Genomic DNA, 20,616 nt, shown 5'->3' on the forward strand with positions numbered 1-20,616 from the left:
AAATAATGATAATATGCTATATATTAGTATATTAATAGTATATTTCCACATTTTGGTAAAACTTTTTGAGGACACAGATGTTACCAATATTTTGCAAAAACTCATATTAATAATAAAATGACATTAATAATATTTGATTTTATGTGACATTAAATCACAGCTTTAATTTCTGTGATCATGTATTTTAAGTTCCTGAAGGTGTCACCGGTACTGGATAAAGTCATGCTGGCTTTACGTTCTATAGATGTGTTAATATTTATGTTTTTATTACGTTTCCGTCTCTGCTGGATGTAATTCTGCCTCCGGTTCAGTCGAGGAGTGACTCCATCATAACTGTTACAGTCATTCTAATTAATTAATTTATCATTTATTATTAGTAGATTAATGTGATTTTAGTGAAACATCTGAATCCTAAGATGAACTTCGGACACGTTTCATGACTGATGAGTAGTTCAAGGACCGTCAGAAAGTTAAATGTCTGTGAAGTCCTCCAGCAGCTTCTGGGCTTCAGACTGTTGACGTGTTTCACTGGTTTCAGCTGAACTTGAGCTTTTTTCCTGCTTTGCTCATCATTAGTTAAAATCAGCTCGTTGTGATTTCAGTGTAGGATTTAGAAATCAGACGTATTGATGAGCAGCGACGGTGGATCATCAGTAATGTAGGTTATTGACAGATGTTTGCTCAGACAGACAGAAGGATGGTTTACAGAGATCTGAGCAGGTTCTGGGCGATAAAATCAGAGGAATGTGTGTGAAAGGAGGCGAACAGCAGCTGATTGGTCCTCGTTAGTGACGATGTGCTGCTGTGGAGGTTCGAGCAGAACGAGACGCCACATGTGGAGCTTTGCTGTGACTCTGAATGGACCGCTGTGTGTGTGTCGATGTGTTTTAATCGGTTCTGAACAACAATGAAGGAATAAAAACATGATCAGAACTCAGAGGAGGCGTTTCAGCTGCTTCGATGTTTGAAGGTTTCACTGAGGTCTCATGACTCAGCATCTTTTGACCCGGTGCTGGAAACCCCCGTCGGCACCGGGCGGCCGGAGGAGGTCCACTGTTTGTGTCCGAGGCCCTGATGAGGCGCTGGACGGGCCCACCAGAGCCGGATCTGGGTGCGGTTTGTTGGACCGGCTGCTGGTGTGTCTGCGAGAGGAGAAGCGAAGGCAGCAGTGTTATTGTTGGCCCGCGTCCTGGCCCGTCGGGTCGGCCAGCGCCGGGCGGACAACGCGCAGCATCACAGCTCTGACATTTATTTTATTGTGGTTGTTTATTATTGCTGTGATTTGTTTTATTTATGCTCTGAGGTTTAAACATCCGGAGCGTCTGCAGCACAACGAGTCATCAGGAGGAGCTGAAGAGTGTGATGATGAAAAATCATAAAAAACACTCAGCAGCAGGTTGAGACTCCCTGAATTCTTGTGACGTGACTGTTGGTCGCCTCTGAGCCACGAATAGCTTCACGGTTGTGTCAAACAAAGCAGAATTTTTAGTTTTTGACAGAATCTGTTCGGAGGGAACGGATTAATTTTGGTGAATTTTTAAATGATGTTTATTTTATTTATTACTGCTGTGTTCGGTTCCAGATTTAAACATCCTGAACGTTTCATCTGCAGCACAGGAAGTCATTAAAGACAGGAAGAGCTTCAAACTGTGATTATAAAAATGAGAAAATGCAATAAAAATGTAGCCTCACATCCACATGTGGAGGCTGCAGGCTGCAGATTTCCAAGATCTTCTTTTTAATGCGTCTGCTGGTCGCTGATGTCCTGATGAACGTGTAGAGACGAGAACAGAATTATTAGCTTCTGACAGAATCTGGTCGAAGGAAATGGTTTGATTTTGGCACATTTCAAATGAGAGGTTTAGATATTTATTTTTTTGTGGTTATTTATTAAAGCTGTTTGGTTTTATTTATATTCTGAGATTTCTTCCAGATTTAAACGTCCTGACGCTCCGTCTGCAGAAAAGAAGTCATTAAAGACAAAGAGCTTAAAACTGTGATTATAAAAATGAGAACATGTGATGGAGGCAGCAGGTTGAGGTTTTTCCCTGAATGTTTGTTGTGTGGCTGTCGGTTGCATCAGAGTCAGTAACGTCTTCACGGTTGAACCGACGCCTGCAGACTTTTTAGTTTTTGATTCGAGGAAGCCGTTTATTTTTGGCTCATTTTCAAATGAGACCTGATGTCATTTCTGTTGTTGTGGTTATTTATTATTAATGTGCTTTATTGTGTTTATATTCTGAGATCTTTCTACATTTAAACGTCCTGACGCGGCAGAACAGGAAGTCATTAAAAACAGGATAAAAGTTTAATATAAAAATGAGAAAATACAGTAAAACCGTAGCAGAACATCTACGTGTGGAGGCAGCAGGTCTTCCTGGATATTATTTTTTTTAATGCGACTGTTAATCACATCAGATTCACTCACAGCTTTATGGTCTCGTAGAGAAATGCAGAGTTTTTAGTTTTTGACAGAATCTGATCAAAGCAAATGGTTTATTTTTGGAGGATTTATTTTATGGCAGTTATTTGTTGTCATCGTGTTTTATTCATGTTCCAGGGTTTCCTCAGTTCTTGTCACATGACCGTTAAACTACAGTCGAGTCACGACGGCGTCCTGATTTCTCAGAGAAACGTAGAGTTTTAGTTTTTTTTACAGAACTCGTTAAAGCAGACGCTTCAGTTTTGGTGAGTTTAGATGAAACATGACGAGTCGGTTTAGATTTAATTCTACCGACAGAATCGATCAGACGTCATTAGTTCACGGAAAAATCTAATAAATCCAAAAATCTCAGTTTGTTTTAGTTTTTACAGTTTTTTTCGCCGTCAGTTTGTCAGATGATAACTTTCACATCTTCTGGCAGATGATCAGTCTCAGTTTCACTTCGTTTAACCTCGTTAGAGCCGAACCTCTAACGAGGTTAGATGATGACATGAAGTCAGCTTTTAAAACATAAAACATGTTTTTACACACAGTTTGCATGAATGAAGACTGCAGAGGTAGACGCTGGTTTCAGCTGCAGCTTTTATTTTTATGATGATTTAATCCAGAATCGTCTGAACTCTTCCTCCAGACGTCGCTCTGCTCAACATCATCATCATCATCTGCTCTTCAGCTCAGCACCACCTGCAGCATGTTACAGAACCAAGCCAGTGATGGATAAATGAAGGTGAAGTCCAGCTGCTTCCTCAGAACCCGATCGGAGGCTCTCCAGCAGCTGAAGTTCAGGACCGAGCAGGTCTGCTGCTGGGTTCTGCTCCGTGAGAGCTTCCTGTGGCTTTAATCCTCCTCGCTGCACTAAGACAGAACGCAGACGTGATGAGAGCTCATGATGAAGAACCAGCAGCAGGTTCGTGTCCCGGAGCAACGCAGCAGAGGGATGGAGCTCGGCCCGACTGCTGGCTAACCAGGCGTAAACTCCATCCTTCACTGGACCCGGGAACATGTGGACCTGACAGTTGTTTGGTCCGGAGCTTTTACTGCTGTCACAGCGGAGAGGATGAATCTCAGTACGATCCAGGAGGAGTCTGACCTTTTCTCAGGACAGACGGAGTTCGTTTCTCATTGAGGCTGTAATAAAGGCAGCAGCAGCCTGAGGAGGACGGGTTCTACGTTCTGTCCAGCTTCATGGTTCTGTGTTATTAATATAAGTGATGGACGAATTAATCAGGCAGATTAAAAACATTTTTAGATGATCGGCATCAGTTCATTACACGTCGCTGCTGCTTAAAGTCCATTAAAACTTTATTATTCAGTCATTAGTTCTGATGAGAGCTGCAGGTGGATCAGTGGTTAGCATCGTGGCCTCACAGCTAGAAGGTCGCCGGTTGGCGTCCCGGTGAGGACACCCGGGATCTTCCTGCGTGGAGTCTCCATGTTCTCCCCGTGCAGCGTGGGTTCTCTCCGGGTTCTCCGGCTTCCTCCCACAGTCCAGAAACATGCTGAGGTTAATTGGTGATTGTAAATTGTCCGTAGGTGTGAATGTGAGTGTGCTTGGTTGTCTGTCTCTAAGTGTAGCCCTGTGATAGACTGGTTACCTGTCCAGGTGAACCTGCCTTCACCCTGAGTCAGCTGGGATAGACTCCGCCCCCCATAGTGAGGGTTAAGGTGTAGAGATGATGGATGGATTCAGTATGTTGGATGTTTTAGTGCCCAGAGGTGTTACTGTGTATAAATATTTATCTAATTATATCTTTAATTAGCGTCTGTGGAGACTTTTTGTCCTGCTGCTGCTTTCACATCTGAGTCCGTCATGGATTCAGAGTTTAATTTTATTTTTACAGAATCTAGTTGATGTAAATCATTTATTTTTGTCAATTTAAAAAATTAAACATGAATGAAGTGATTTTGATGATTTCAAGCTGAGATTTGGTGAATCGCTGCCACACTAATGTTCAACACAGTTAGACTTTTTTTTTTTTAGTTCCCGGCTCTGATAAATTGTGTAATTTAATTTATTTTTTGTCACGTGACTCTTGGTTGGAGTCACTGATGGCTTCAAAGTTGCACCAAGAGGAGCAGAAGTTTTAGGTTTTTACTGAATCTAGCTGAACTGAAGTTCTGCTTAAAACAATGAGACCTGTAGGATGTGAAGTCCTTGTTGAGGCGAGTGGGAACCTGCTGCTGCTGTTCATGTTCACGTGTCGCACTCGGCTTCAGTCTAGTCGCTGGTGTTTGTTGTGTAGCTGGCAGAGCTGTGGGACATCTGCCCGACCACCACGGGACGAGTCTCAGCGGTAAAGTAGGTTATTGTCACGGCCTGAAAATCCCTCGCCGTCATCACATCCTCCTCGCTCGCCGCCTTCCAACCTCACAGCGGGTCGTCCAATATTTACCATCACACCGAGTCGGTAAACGGCTCCTAGTCGCAGAGAAACCACCTGTACGCTGATTAAAAACAGCAAACAGGCGCTAAAGGTGCAAGAATCCATCCCTTCATGTTTACATGTCTGTGCAGCGATGTGACAGAAACACGACGGGACTGCAGAGAAGAACCATTCTGCAGCCAGCAAACGTGTTTCATGTCCTGTTTTACTGCCGCTAAATAACTTCAGTGATTTATTCTTTTCCTTGTTTTGCTCAACGTGTCTTCATGATGTTTAGACGAGAACAGAAGAACAACATGCAGCTGCTGCAGGACGCCGTAGATCAGTTCCTCCATCCAGTATGAAAACAAAACCGTCAGTTGTGAAGTCGCTCATCTGTGTCTGCAGCTGTTGGCCTCCTCTCAGCGCCGAGCCGTTCACGCTTTCTGGGTTTTTGAGGCTGTAAATAAACTCAGTTCTGCTTTTTTCTTCTTTCTTGTTTCAGCCCAAACCCACCAAGGGCCGGATGAGGATCCACTGTCTGGAGAACGTGGACAAAGCTCTGCAGTTCCTGAAGGAGCAGAGGGTCCACCTGGAGAACATGGGCTCCCACGACATCGTGGACGGGAACCACCGGCTCACGCTGGGCCTCATCTGGACCATCATCCTCCGCTTCCAGGTAAGAGGCGGCCGCCGAGCCAGGACCGGGTCACCTGAGCTGAAACCTGAAGGATGCTCTGGAGGATTTGGTCTGTTGAGCCATTTTGCATCCCCAGATGACTTCCACAAAGGGAGACAGGATGAACACATACATGAAATCTGGAGATCACATGGAACCCAATCACACCAGTGATCAGAATTTCCATTTGTGATTTTGCATCCCCAAAACTTACATGATCTGCTGTAATGTAAGGATTTGCCTGATTGACTGTGGCCTGTTCTGGGACATCGTTTTGTCCTTGATTTTAAGTGCAATGGTGCCATTTTGCATCCCAAGACGAGGTGACATAATTCAGCCACCTCAGCTGAAATCTGCAGGATGCTCTGTAGATCTGGCCTGTTGAGCCATTTTGCATCCCTACAGGAAATTAAACCAGTGTCAAGTCAAATAGACCCTAAGGTGATGAAACTGAATAGATTTGGAAATCACATGGGACAAAATAAACAAACAAAATAAAAGGCATTTTGCATCCCCAAACAGTAGTCACATTGATTGTAGGCTCCTTGTGGACATATTTTTCCAGTTGATTTGTTTTTTTAACAATAGTGGTGCCATTTTGCATCCCAAGACAAGGTGACATAATTCAGCCACCTCAGCTGAAATGAGGATGTTCTGGTGATTTTGGTCCATTGAGCCATTTTGCATCCCAGAGACCTGCTTTATTTGTGCAGATACGAGAGCATTGTTATCCCTAATAATGTGGTGTTTTCATTATTGACTGATAAACTGAGAGCTGTGGGTAAACACCTTCATGTTTTACTGTTGTTTAGACGCTTTACTTTCATGTGAAGCTCCAGAGCTGCTTCCTGCTTTTATCTGCTTATTAAATGAAAACACGTTTTACTGTATGTCCTGATGCTGGCTGATGTCAGAGCCCAGGAACAGTTGGGAAAAAGGATTTAGCTTCTATAAGCTTTGAGGATTAAAGGAAAAACTCTTTTTAGTGGTTTTAAATCCGAGGATGGCGAGTGAAATGGAGCCGAGTGCAGACTGACAGCAGGACTCGTGTCATGTTTGCTTCCTGATGCTGGGTGGTGGTGATGGGATGTGATGTGATGTCAAACTGACGGATGACCATCAATGAAGGTGAGACGAGACGCTGAGGAGTGAAGATGTGTCTGGAAAGCACCGACGTGTTCAGAGCAACTTTTAAGATGTGAGGACAGTTTTAGAAAGTCAAAGGTTTTCTAGAGAGAGCGAGGACATCCTTAGAAAGCAGCAAGGTCCTTACGTAGACAGTGAAGACATGGTTGGACAATGTGGGTGTTTTTACAGAGCGTGGGCTTCAAGACAGGAAGGATCTCTGGAGAAGTTTTTAACCGTCAGGATGGACAGTTCCCAGGAACTATCCTTAGAATATTAGAACACTGCTGAAATGTGGAAACTTATTAGAAAGAGAGGAGCTTATAGGAGGTGTGGACAGTTTCTAGATGTGTGGACGTGTTTGAGGAAGTGAGAATGTTTCTAAGAAGGTCAAGTTATCGTTAAGAGTTTATTTGGAGACAGTTGGACAGGTTTCAGAACCTGTGGACATCCTGAGACAGAACAGTTTAGAAACATGAGGATGTTGATGGAAAGAGACGACTAGAAGAAGAAGAAGATACCTCCAGAAGTGAAGGTATATGTAGAAGGTGTGGATGCTGTTGTTGGTGGACAGTCTTCAGAAGGTGTGGACACGTTTCCTCCAGCCAGACAAGGCAGACGACCTCCTTCCCTGGACCTGGTTCTGTCTGTTTGGTTTGTTTTGGTTCCTTCCCGTCGTTGCCGATCGCTTGCTCAGAGAAAATCCAAAACCAACTTTGGATTGTTGGGTCAAATTAATAAAATTTGATGTTTTTGTAAATGCATGTCTTCAGATTGTGAGGACATGTTTAGAAATTAGATGTTCTTTATTAAGAACATTTTGAGGAACGATATCTTTAAGAAGTCCAGTTTTAACCATCATCTGTAGAACGTCTTTAGAAAGTCAGAACAGTTTAGAAATGTGGGAGCATTCTTAGAAAGAGAGGACATGTTTAGAAAGCTTTACCTTTTTTCTTTTTGTTCTTTCATAAGTGAAGATACCTTCATGACCTCCTCAGGGCGTCTCTGGAGGACATGTTCAGCCATCGAGGACGTTTCCAGGAAGTGAAGACTTTATTATTTATCACTAGAAAGCAGGAACTGTAGAGAACGTTGTTTTTCCACCTTCAAAGATCAGTTTGAGGCGTCAGAGTTGGTTCTGGGGTCACCATAAGACGAAGGCTGAGGTTTGGTGAAGGTCCTCGCAGGTGAACGATGTCCTGCTCTGGTTTGTTCTCATCTGGACTCGGGTTAAGACGGATCCATACACGAGTCCTGATCGAGTCTGAAACGTGTCTTAATGTGATAGTTTAGAAGTCTTGGGTTTAGCTTCCTGTTGGTGTTGGTGTTGGGTTCGATGCTCTCATGTTGCGTTCAGGGTCTACGGAGAAAACGGGAAAAACAGCAAGTTTTAGTTTTAAGAATCCGGAGATGCTTTAATGTGTTCATAATCTAATATTAAACACAAACTCTGCATCTAGACGGTGGTTTGTGGTTCTTGATATTTATTTCTAGCTGATTAAATTAAATCTAATCATGAATGATCTTCACAAATGTTTAATCTGCAAATTAGTCTGAGTTCCTCGTGCTGGTTTGATTTTATTGGAAACCATCAAAGCTCTGATCCAACTTTGTTCTTCTGACTCACAAAGACAAACAATCAAACTAATGTCCAGAATGAGTTGATCAGATTTCAGAATAAAAGCTTCCTCCCTGTCCTTTTCAGATCCAGGACATCAGCGTGGAGACGGAGGACAACAAGGAGAAGAAGTCGGCTAAAGACGCTCTGCTGCTCTGGTGCCAGATGAAGACGGCCGGGTGAGTCAGAACCGCCGACCCGTGGCTCGGTGACATGATTTAAAAGCAGAGTGACGCTGACGAGCTGCCGTCTCTCCTCCAGGTATCCAAACGTCAACATCCACAACTTCACCACCAGCTGGAGGGACGGGATGGCCTTCAACGCGCTCATCCACAAGCACAGGTACGAACCAAAGCCAACTAAAAGCCACAAATACCAGCAGGTGTCGGATCAGAGCGGTGGACCGGAGCCGGGCCGGGGGACGGAGGTAGACGGGTTGGGTGGAGAAGGTGGCAGCAAGCCGACGGAGGTGTGAGATGAATGGGCTGAGGGCAAAAAAACTGAAAGAAATGTGGAAAAAAAATCTAAATATCTGCTGAAGAGAAGTCAGCCCACGAAAGGAAACGCTTCAGAAGCTACGACGCCGGTACCATGAGTCCAGTTTCCATGAAAATACAACAGAAATGTAAATTTCGTGCTGATAAACCACCACAGAAGAAGACAAACTGTTCTTCACATGACCCTTCTGAACTCCAAGCAGTTTATTTGCTGCTCCCGTCACGTTTTAACCCACTGTGGGCTCATTTCTCACTGCAGCATGAAGTCCTGCCGCTCGATGGAAACAGAACAACCAGGACTAGAAGGAGAGAGAACTTTAAACGTCCTCTGTGCTTTACAACATTCATTCTGTGGTTGGTTTCCTGCTCAGATGTTTAGTCTGTTTGTCTGCTCTGTGTGAACACCGCCGGCAGTTCAACCAAAAAGTTCCTGAATTCTTGTCACCTGACTGTTGGTCTCACCTGAGTGACTGAAGGCTCCTCAGTTACGATGAGGAACGCAGAATTTTTTGTATTTTACAGAATTTAAATAGAACAAACTGTTGTTTTTTTCCAAATTTTTAAGTGAGACGTGTAGAATAAAACCACTCGAGCAGATTGAAGGCTGTTGGAAAGCTCCAGGCTGGTGAACGGAGTGATTCTGGTGATTGTTTTAAGGATTTGGGCTTCAGAGGGTTAATCAGATAAATAGTACACAGAGGAGCTTCATCGTTCATAAACACAGCCGGTCCATCATCACGTCAGCCCTGTGTCTCTCTGCAGATCCTCAGCTGACCGTCAGCAGACCGACGCTCCTTCGTTAGAGGGAACAGAGCTCATATTCACACAAAAACACGATTCATTTTCTGAAGCTAATCTCATTTTCTTTGTGGCTGAAGCGGCTCCAGCTCCGCGCCGTGATTACCGACCAGTCAGAGACGTCACGCCTCCACCTGCGTTCGTTGTTTCCTCTGCAGCCTCACGGGGAGAACTGGGACGAACACATGTTGGTCACAAATATCGACTCTCACAGAAGCTGAGGATGATGATGACGATGATGATGATGATGATGATGATGATGATGATGAGCTCAGACACGAGAAGAATCTGAGAAATGTGAAAACCGAGAGTTTGAGCCAGAGATGCTGCAGGAAGAGTTTATGATGTAAAATTCAAACTGTGCACATGGTCGGTAGTTTGTAGGCTGATGGCAGGACTTTTTACACTTTATGACTCGGTTTGGAGAAACAAACACCAGAACTGTGGTCCTGGTGGGTCTGCAGAGGATCTGAAAGGCTTTAGGACAGAAGGCCAGTTTAACCCTCTGAGCTCCGAGTCGTTCTGTTTTGTGCTCCGGTCACGTTTTCACTCACTGTGGGCTCATTTCTCACATCGATGTAAAGTCCTGCACCTCCATGGAAACACAACAACCAGGACCAGAAGCAGAGAGGATCAGACATATCTTCTGTGCACTATGACACAGCCAGAACACCATAAATCAGAAAATAAATAAATAAATCTTTGAATATTTGTTTTTGAATTGCCCCTTGGAGATAAATTAAATTATTTGTATTGTATATCTACTACATTTCTTCAAGTGCCCACGGTGCAGGAAAAGGTGTCGTCTCTACATACTGTAGATGTTTTATTTGTTTCTATACATGCCTCCATATCTGCTGATTATGAACACAGCCTGCAGTTCAACCAAAAAGTCGCTGATTTTTTCGTCCCGTTGCCGTTGGAGGAGCGTGAGTCATCAATGGTGTTACGGTTCCGTCGAGGTCCGCAGAATTTTGTGTTTTTGACAGAATCCAGTTAAAGCGAGCGGTTTATTTTTGGTGATTTTTTTTTTTTGAATGAGACGGTAGAATAAAGACGTTTCTCAGTTCTAAGCTTCCATTTGGGTCATTTTTCCACCAAATCACAGGTGAATAGTTCAAGGACCGTCGGAAAGTTGGATAACCGGCATTTTTTTTACAGTTTCTGGATGATAAACGGTTGATTTTAACTATTTATTTATTCACGTTTTTTTAAACCTGTTGCAGATTTTTCAGAGGTTTAAAAGTCATTTAGAACTTATTATTGACTCTTTGTTGTACCTGTAGGGCCATAGAACCTCTTTCTAACGTTTCCACTCTGTTCTTTGCTCTTCTCAGGCCGGACCTGATCGACTTTGACAAGCTGAAGAAGTCCAACGCTCACTACAACCTGCAGAACGCCTTCAACCTGGCCGAGCAGCACCTGGGCCTCACCAAGCTGCTGGACCCAGAAGGTGAGCGGACACGACACAGACTCACCTGGTTCACCTGGTTCACCTGGTCCACCTGGTTCACCTGGTCCACCTGATCCACCTGGTTCACCTGGTTCACCTGGTTCACCTGGTCGTAGAGGATCAGCTGTTCTAACGTGTGTGTGTGTGTGTTTCTGCAGACATCAGCGTGGACCATCCTGATGAGAAGTCCATCATCACCTACGTGGTCACCTACTACCACTACTTCTCCAAGATGAAGGCGCTGAAGGTGGAGGGCAAGAGAATCGGAAAGGTGACCCAACATCAGCCAGATGTTTACCGGCTCAGCAGATGTTTACTGACACACATGAGCAAACTGGAGATGCTGCTTGTGACTGATTCACCTTTAGTTTTAGATTCAGACTCGTCCAGACGCAGGAAAAGATCAGAAAACAGTCACACATGACTTGATAAGTTCAAACTTATCTTACAAACATGTCACCAGCTCAGTAAACATGAGCTAAAACACAATATTTAAAGGTAATAACTAATTATTAAGCATTTTTAATAACTGGCTTTTAAATAAACATCAACAGAAAGTTTGTTTATTTTGTTTATTTTGACTTTAACAACTAAAACCTGTTTATCACACAGATACACAATAAAGTTAATATTAACATAAAGAAAAACACAAATAAGTTAATTTATGCATAAAAGCTGCAAAATTCATATTATGTGGCTTCAGAACAGCAATGATTTGTTTGATCATTTCTCTGTTATTTCGCCTTATTTAGACGTTTATGTCTTCAAACGAACAAAGAAAGAAAGTTTAAATCTTACAAAATCAGGCAGTAATTCTTCAAACACATTATTTTACAGGTAACCTTAAAATAAGGCAGAAATACATTTATTTATTCTGATTTAAAATGTGTTTGTTTCTGCATAAATGGTTTATTTTTAATATACCGCTTTACTGTTTGTATTGATTTAGAAAAAATGCTGATAAAGATCAAAAATAAACAAACTATGACAGAAACTTCTTTTAAATAAACCCTCTAACTCCAGCTAGGCTGAAAATGATCAACTTTAAACACATGAAAGCCTTTAAAATAAGATTTTTAACACATTCATTTCCACACAAGCTCATTTCTATCAAAATAAGAGTCAAATCAGCAGAATTATTTCCAGACACGACCGATGTCCACCGATCAGACTCGTCAGGTTAAAACTAAGATCATAACTCCAGAGTAGATGAAGGACTCAGTGGAATTAATTAAATCGTCTTCATTGTTCATCTGATGTAAACGTCATCGACTGAATCACGTTCTTCACCACGTTTCTCCCTCCGCTGTGTCTTGCAGGTTCTGGACAACGCCATCGAGACGGAGAAGATGATCGAGAAGTACGAATCTCTGGCGTCCGACCTGCTGGAGTGGATCGAGCAGACCATCATCATCCTCAACAACAGGAAGTTCGCCAACTCCCTGGTGGGCGTCCAGCAGCAGCTGCAGGCCTTCAACACCTACCGCACCGTGGAGAAGCCGCCAAAGTCAGTAAACACTTGTAGCTCTGCTCAGGTTTTAGAGTGAGACCGAAGCATGACGGTGTTCTGATAACACCAGAGTTCAATAGAAGGCTGGTGGAAGACTCTGAAGTCAGCTGGAAGAAGGTTCTTGAGCTTTTTGGCCATCAGACTAGATGCTATGTTGTCGCAAACACCAAACGGTCCACATTATCAGGAACAGACCATCCCCACTGTGAAGCACGGCGGTGGCAGCATCATGACGATTTATTTGGTTTCTATACTCCTCTATGACAGTAAACTTAAGATCTTTGGGTTGTAGATAAAACATCTGAGGATTGTCTGACATTTAATAATCCAAACTACGAATCGATTAATCGACTAATCCATACAATCCATTACGTACATTCAAGCGGTTGAAATAATTAAAAATAAAACTTTTTATTATTATATTAAATTTTGGCTAAAAGTGCTAACTAGTTAGCTAAACAAAACTGAGTTACTGGCTCACTTAAAGTAATAAGCAGTAAGTGAAAAGAATGGACTAATAAGTTAGCTAAAAGTACTAACTGCTACTGCTAAGATTATGGACTAATTGCAATGCCAAAGTGCTAACCAGTTAGCTAAAATAATGGACTATGTTAGCTAATAATTGACTAATAAGTTAGGTAAGAGTACAAACTACTACTGCTAAAATAATGGACTAATTATTATGCCAAAGTGCTAACTAGTTAGCTAAAATAATGGGCTAATTGATGAGCTAAAAGCGCTAACTAGTTGTAATTGGTTAGCTAAAAGTCATCAGGGTTAGCTAAAATAATGGAGGAGTTGGTTAGCTAGAAGTAACTGGTTGAAAGCTGCACACCTTCCTTACCAATAAGAGGATCAAACAGTCACTGGAAACTAATCTTTCATCACAGTTATTTCATGTTAGCAGGGATGGAACCATTAAAAGACTGTTTAAAGGATACGGTTAGCTTAGCTTAGCATGAAGACTGGATGCATGTTAGACCTGTAGGTGGATGAATCTGTTTCCCTGCATCCAGTCTTCATGCTAAGCTAAGCTAACCGTATCCTTTAAGCAGTCTTTTAATGGTTCCATCCTGCTTCAGGAGGCTCTGCTCTCTGTGTTCACTGCAGACCTGATATTTCATCAGGCAGGAGTGAGTTCAGAGTTTTCCTCCCACGTTGAGCCGAGCAGCAGAACAAACAGAGGAGAGCAGCTGAGTCACTCTGAGGCCTCCTTCGCTTTTTTCTTGGAAACACTCTGATGGGAAACGATTTCAGAACAACAGCTGCAGCGAGAAAACAGAAGAACCGTCTTATTGTCATCATGAGGCTGTTCATGCTCCAGAAATGTGCTGCTGAAGATCAGAAACCAGACGAAGCTCTAATTAGGTGGATAATGTGAAGGTTTCTGGAGCTTCATTCACAGCTTCATGTATGTAAAATAATCCAGTTTTCTAGCAGCCAATCGGAGCTCAAAGTGTTTCTGTTGATTATCTTTATATCGTCTGACAGTCAGAACCGCCGGCGTCGGTCCGAAGCAGCTCAGGACTGGACAGAAACCACAAACTGTCATTTATTCAGGTTTTAAAGTTGAACTGCGTGTTCGCTCCTTGGTTCTGTACGTTCCTTTAGCATGTTCGGGTCAGAACTGTCCAGATGGTTTTACGTTACATTGATCCAGGAACACGGTTCTCTGCAAAGTTTGTTCCTCAAATTAAACAGAACTTCTCCTCTCCACATGAAACATGCTGCTGCCGCCTGTATGCTGGTGTTGGTTGGTTCTGGTTTCTGGACTCGTCTCTGAACAGAGAACCTGATGATAACTCAACACACATCTCATTAAGTCACACCATGACAGGAACAGCTCCCAACCAGAGCTGATGAAGCCTCCTGGATGGAGGTGGAACGTCTTCAAGGACCTCCAGCAGGTCCAGCTGCTACCATTAATCCACCAGAAGAACCTGGAAGCAGCTTGTACTTTGGCAGATACACCAACAGCATGTGGACCCCATGAGCACCAGTTTTTGAGGCTGTATCACCATTTGGCCAAAATAGCCCAAAAACTGGAACCTTGGTTTATAAAATCTGCCACACATGTAGTTCTACTGATGCTAGAGACGCCACAAGTCGGTGAAACGTCGACCAGAGGCTGGATTGTTAGGAGGAAACTTGGACACATCTACATATTTACACTTACAGGAACTTTCTAGGTCCCCAGTCCCATTTTTGTTGGTGAATTTTGCACTTTTTCCCCATTTTTAAGCTCAAATAAATAAAAATTTGGCCTCCGTTAGAGTAATTTAATCATTTTTATCTGCTGAGGACTATTCTGTCTGTGTTTTCACCAAATTAGACCGCCGTTCGAGCTACATTTCTGGAGATAATCACTCTTTAAAATAGCTTCCTACGTAAGACATGAGGGTGAAGTCCTCATTTCTGACGACATCTGAACGAATTCAGCCACAAGTGTTTCACAGAATCAGTTTTGGGTCACAAATACCAAAGTAAGTCAACTGTAAAATCTAGTTTCTAATCGTCCTGATGGCTGATTGTGTGTTTGCAGGTTCACAGAGAAGGGAAACCTGGAGGTTCTCCTGTTCACCATCCAGAGCAAGATGAGAGCCAACAACCAGAAAGTGTACACCCCCCGAGAAGGAAAGCTCATCTCAGACATCAACAAGGTAAAAAAAAGGATTTGGAACCTTTTTGTGGCTCCTAAGTTTAGTTTATAAGTTGGTTTGTCTTATATTTGATTAAAAACAAGTTAAACAGATTTTCTCCTCTGAGGCTGAACTTTAAGCGTCTGTCTGCGAGCATCCTTTGTTCTCATCGTGTTGCGGTTGGTCGGGTGCGTTCGTTTTAGGCGTGGGAGCGTCTGGAGAAGGCGGAGCACGAGCGGGAGCTGGCCCTGAGGACGGAGCTGATTCGTCAGGAGAAGCTGGAGCAGCTCGCCCGACGCTTCGACCGCAAAGCCGCCATGAGAGAGACGTGGCTGAGCGAGAACCAGAGGCTGGTCTCCCAGGTGACCGACACAACCTCACGTCCAGGTCTGCTGTTAAAATGTCATGTGGATTAGTTTAACGTGCTCCTCTTTCCTCTCCTTGTTTCCTTCCCTCTGTCCTATTCCAGGATAACTTTGGGTTTGACCTCCAAGCCGTGGAAGCTGCTACCAAGAAACATGAAGCCATAGAAACAGACATCGCCGCCTACGAGGAGCGAGTTCAGGTCGGTCCATCGAGTTATCTGTCAGCACGAATGGAAACCTGATGGGAGACAACGCTGCTGCGTAGAGTTTGATAGAATCAGCTGAAGCCTTCGTGATGTGAGACAGACCCAGAAACTTTCTCATCCTCTGTTTCTGTGGCGCAGGCGGTGGTTGCCGTGGCGAAGGAGCTGGAGGCGGAGAGTTACCATGACATCAAACGCATCACGGCCAGGAAGGACAACGTGATCCGACTGTGGGAGTATCTGCTGGAGCTGCTGAAGGCCCGAAGGCAGAGGCTGGAGTCCAACCTGGGCCTGCAGAGAGTCTTCCAGGAGATGCTCTACATCATGGACTGGATGGACGAGATGAAGGTCCGCAGCAGATTCACCACGATCCAGATTCATCAAAAGAACCGGATCAATACCTGGGTGTTTGATGTTCTGACCCTGGTTTCTGCCTGCAGATGCTGCTGCTCTCTCAGGATTACGGGAAACACCTGCTGGGCGTGGAGGACCTGCTGCAGAAGCACGCTCTGGTGGAGGCCGACATCGGCATCCAGGCCGACCGGGTCCGAAACGTCAACAGCAACGCTCAGAGGTTCGCCAACGACACCGAAGGTACGACACACCGACGTCAGTGCCGAGGTTCAGGCTGTTGCTTCTCCTGGCAGCAATAAATAATGTTGTTGTTGTTGTTGTTGTCCTCAGGTTATAAGCCCTGCGATCCTCAGATCATCAGGGATCGGGTCGCTCACATGGAGTTCTGCTACCAGGAGCTGAGCCAGCTGGCGGCTGAGCGAAGAGCTCGCCTCGAGGAGTCCCGCCGCCTCTGGAAGTTCTTCTGGGAAATGGCTGAAGAGGTCATCCATCCTTTTATTCCTCTTGTTTCTGGTCCTCCAGGCAGTTAAATCAAACGTTAGCCTCAGCTCAGCTCATTCCGGCCTCTTTTCTTCGCCTTTAAGACGCTGCTAATTGGGTTTTTATGAAGTTTGAGAAGGATATTGGATAATTAGCTTCACACTAAGCTGCCTAGCTGTGTTTTTGCACTTTATGCTGGTGTTTTATAGAAGTGATTACCAACAGGAGTCCTGGTACTCTACTGCCACCAAGGGGTACGTCCAGAGATGAGCTGAAATTATGATGTGAATAAAAATGTCAAACTTTTATTTAGTCAGCTTTAACTGTGGACAAAGTGTATACATTCAAGCAGTTCAAATAACTAAAATTAATACTAAAATAATGAATTAAATTAAAAGCTAAAAAAGCTGAGCTACCGGTTCACCTAAAGTAATAAGTGATAAGTGAAAATAATGGACTAATAACTTAGCTAAGAGTACTAACTACTACTGCTGAGGTTATGGACTCATTGTTGTGCCAAACTACTAACTAGTTAGCTAAAATAATGGACAAAGTTGGCTAATAATTGACTAATAAGTTAGCTAAGAATATGAACTACTACTGCTGAGATTATGGACTCATTGTTGTGCCAAAGTGCTAACTAGTTCGCTAAAAAATAATTGATGAGCTAAAAGTGCTATCTAGTTGTACTTGGTTAGCTAAACGTCATAAGGGTTAGCTAAAAATAATGGACTAATTGATGAGCTAAAAGCGCTAACTATGAACCAATAGGTAAGGTACTAGTAACTAGTTGAAATGTCTAAAAAATAATAGTTAGCTAATAATAATATTAATAATAACAACAGACTAATTGGTTAGCCTAAAGTAATAAATAATTAGCTAAAACAGTGGGCTAATAGTTTAGCTAGAAGTGATTGGTTGAAATAGCAAAACATGCTAGCTAGTTGGCTAAAATAACTGACTAATAAGTTAGCTAGAGGTAAATAGGATGAAAAAAGCTAACAATAATAAGTAGCTCGCTAAAGTAATGGACCAGTTGGTTAGCTGAAAGTTGTAGGTAGTTCACTAAAATTAGAAATTAAATAGATGGTTTAAGTAGTTAATGCAAGTTAAAAGATAAACTAGTGAACTTAGCGAGGCAAAAGTAATAACTAATTACTTAAAGTAATTGGATTAACTGATTAAAAGTCAAATGGTTAGCTTAAATAAGATGACATATTGCTAAGCGGTTAATTAGTTTAAACTAAATGAATAGCTATAATGTTTGTAATTGTAAAAGTAAATGATAAATGGTTGTAATAGTTCTAGGACTTGATTTAAAACAAGTTTAAATAGTGACAAGAAGTTTGTAAAGGATTAAACATGTGTTAGCTTATGAAAACACAGGCTCCAGGTTCAGTCTCTCAGTAGAAACTTTACCAACTGACCTAAACATACGACGTATATTGTATTAATGTTGAATTAAATCTAATTTTATGCAGTCGCTAGTGTGAAACAGCATCAGTTTAAATCAAATCAGCTCACAGGAGGACGGCTGGCGGCGCTGATGAGGATCTAACGGAGCTCATTTTCATTTTCAGAATTAAACTCTGACTCATCCGAGTTTTCTGTGTTCGTGTAACCGAGGCCTGAATGTGTTTGGTGATTGTAGGAGGGATGGATCAGGGAGAAGGAGCAGATTCTGTCCTCCGAGGATTACGGCAAAGATCTGACCGGCGCTCTGCGGCTGCTGAGTCAGCACAAAGCCTTCGAGGACGAGATGAGCGGTCGGGCCGCCCACCTGCAGCAGACCATCAAGCAGGGCGACGAGCTGGTGGCCAACAACCACTTCGGAGCCGACAAGATTAAAGAACGGATCCAGGACATCCAGGTACGCCCGAAGCCAAAGAGAAAACAATCCCTTTAAACCCGCTCGATGTTCTAACACCTTCCTGCCGTGGTTCCATCTGTAGGACCAGTGGGCGGCGCTGGAGCGGCTCTCTGCGGTCCGGAAAGCTCGTCTGCAGGAGGCCTGCAACCAGCACCAGTTCCAGGTACTCTTGTTTGACTGACTGATTGCAATGAAAACTAAAACCAGACTCCAGGTGTGTCTCCTACCTTGTCCGATTCCCTTTGTTGTTATGTAGCAGCCAATCCCACAAGCTGCCGTTTCAGGTTAAGAAATCCACAAAACATTCCTCCTGCTCGGACCGAGAGCAGATTACGTCAGTGTTTGGACCTACCTGAACCTAAAGGTGTTCCCCTGTGCAGGCTGACGCCGACGACATCGACACGTGGATGCTGGACGTTCTGCGGATCGTCTCCAGCGTCGACGTTGGCCACGACGAGTTCTCCACTCAGGCTCTGGTGAAGAAACACAAGGATGTGGCCGAGGAGATCGCCAGCTACCGACCCGTCATCGACGCCCTGCACGAGCAGTCCAAGACGCTGCCGCCGGAGAAGGCCAACTCTGAGGAGGTGGGGCTCCGACAGGCACCGCTAGCACGCTACGCTATGTTACGAGTAAGTTCCAAGTTAGATATCAGGATGTTTGTGCTGTGCAGGTTCAGAGCCGGCTGGCGGGCATCGAGGAGCGCTACAAGGAGGTGGCCGAGCTGACCAGGCTCAGGAAGCAGGCGCTGCAGGACGCCCTGGCGCTCTACAAGATGCTGAGCGAAGCCAGCGCCTGCGAGGTCTGGATCGATGAGAAGGAGCAGTGGCTCAACAGCATGGAGATCCCCGAGAAGCTGGAGGACCTGGAGGTGGTCCAGCACCGGTAGGAACCAGATCCTAAACTTCTGCAGGGTTGGCTGTAGACCTCTAAACACCTGGTTAATGCGTTTTTCACAGTCAGACCTGTAGAGGAGTGATGAAAGCTAAACTAAAGGTTGATGGTGGCTGCTCCACCAACAGGAGCTTCTGGTTTATGATGACGTCTCCTGAATATGAAGCAAGTTCAGCATCAGATGATAGGTAGAACCGTGGTCGCTGTAGACCAGGTCTTCTTCATCAGACTCTGTTACCTCTCCCATAGAAAGGTGTGTCTGATGCATCCTTTAAGTCTTCTGGATGTTAAAGTGTTGTGAAGAATATAAAGTAGATTTAACAGCAGCTAAACAGAACCAGAACCACCAATGATGCAGGAGAAGATTACTGGTGGAAAACTGCTCATTATGCAGCTCAATGTGTTTATGTTGCTGCTCAGTGTCTTCACACATTAAAGCTGTTGAACATCTTTCATTGAGACATGATGCTCAGGAAGGTCTGACTCTGTCCTATAAATAAAACCACATGAGCGTGTTCTGATCCGTGTTCTGATCCGTGTTCTGATCCGTGTTCTGATCCGTGTTCTGTTCGCCGCAGCTCCAGCAGCAAATCAGGACTGAACAGAAAACCACATTTGTTCATTTTCTGCAGCCAAACAGACACCAAATGGTCACAAAGAGACGACAGGAGCAAATGATCTTCCTTTGTTTTTAAAAGCATAACTTGCTTCTGATTCCAATTAAATCCAGAAAAGTCTGTAAATTATAATAAGTATGATTTGAGCAAAGCTGAGGCAGGACACCAGCATGAAAAGCCTCCATTCATCTTTATGAACCTTAAAATTGCACAACCGAGGCTGGGTTTCCCCTCCGTGGATCGCTCTCTGATTCGGTCCAGTGCATTGTGAAACTCTGTGGTGAGAAAACGTGCAGCAACAAGCAAACATGGCTGAATGAGAGTCACACTCATTTGGCTGTTTGCTCACTTGGATCTCCCACAAAAAGTGAATCTGGACGCTGAGCTTTATGGGCAGGATGGTAAACAAGCAGCGAGCGGCCGCTGGGTTCCGACGTGAAAGCGTCGGCGTGACTCTCTGGATCCGGTTTGCTCTGGTTCTTGCTGGACTCTGGAGCAGCTCGGTGTTGTTTACAGCCGGTTTCACGCTGCTGAACGCACAGAATGTGTCTGTTTGTGCGTCTGGTGTTGTGGTTTCACAGCCTTCAGCTTCCAGCCTCTTGTCTCCACGTTGTTCCACCACAAAGCGTCACATGAACCGTCGCTGTAGACGTAAATAATCAGAGCTGTGTGTTCACCGGCTCAGTGAAGGCCTGGACCTGGTGTGTT

The 20,616-nt window shown here is 44.0% G+C and overlaps 1 protein-coding gene across 4 annotated transcripts in view; it reads left to right on the forward strand.

The window, feature by feature from the left end:
• LOC103368686 (spectrin beta chain, non-erythrocytic 1) overlaps positions 1 to 20,616 on the forward strand; it is a 146,335-nt gene that overhangs the window by 86,089 nt on the left and 39,630 nt on the right. For all 4 annotated transcript variants that reach the window (XR_520796.1, XM_008297127.1, XM_008297126.1 and 1 more), the window contains 16 exons: positions 5,312 to 5,485; positions 8,316 to 8,407; positions 8,490 to 8,570; positions 10,861 to 10,976; positions 11,135 to 11,247; positions 12,296 to 12,483; positions 15,029 to 15,146; positions 15,329 to 15,487; positions 15,595 to 15,690; positions 15,835 to 16,041; positions 16,134 to 16,287; positions 16,378 to 16,529; positions 18,179 to 18,397; positions 18,480 to 18,560; positions 18,778 to 18,984; positions 19,071 to 19,282. Coding sequence is in view for 3 of the 4 variants with exons in the window: in XM_008297127.1 (XP_008295349.1) it covers positions 5,312 to 5,485; positions 8,316 to 8,407; positions 8,490 to 8,570; positions 10,861 to 10,976; positions 11,135 to 11,247; positions 12,296 to 12,483; positions 15,029 to 15,146; positions 15,329 to 15,487; positions 15,595 to 15,690; positions 15,835 to 16,041; positions 16,134 to 16,287; positions 16,378 to 16,529; positions 18,179 to 18,397; positions 18,480 to 18,560; positions 18,778 to 18,984; positions 19,071 to 19,282 (2,369 nt within the window). In the remaining variant the exon portion in view is untranslated. The remainder of the gene's footprint in view (positions 1 to 5,311; positions 5,486 to 8,315; positions 8,408 to 8,489; positions 8,571 to 10,860; positions 10,977 to 11,134; positions 11,248 to 12,295; positions 12,484 to 15,028; positions 15,147 to 15,328; positions 15,488 to 15,594; positions 15,691 to 15,834; positions 16,042 to 16,133; positions 16,288 to 16,377; positions 16,530 to 18,178; positions 18,398 to 18,479; positions 18,561 to 18,777; positions 18,985 to 19,070; positions 19,283 to 20,616) is intronic.

The sequence above is a fragment of the Stegastes partitus genome, unplaced genomic scaffold, assembly GCF_000690725.1.
Source record: "Stegastes partitus isolate 25-593 unplaced genomic scaffold, Stegastes_partitus-1.0.2 Scaffold1192, whole genome shotgun sequence".
Lineage (NCBI taxonomy): Eukaryota > Metazoa > Chordata > Actinopteri > Pomacentridae > Stegastes > Stegastes partitus.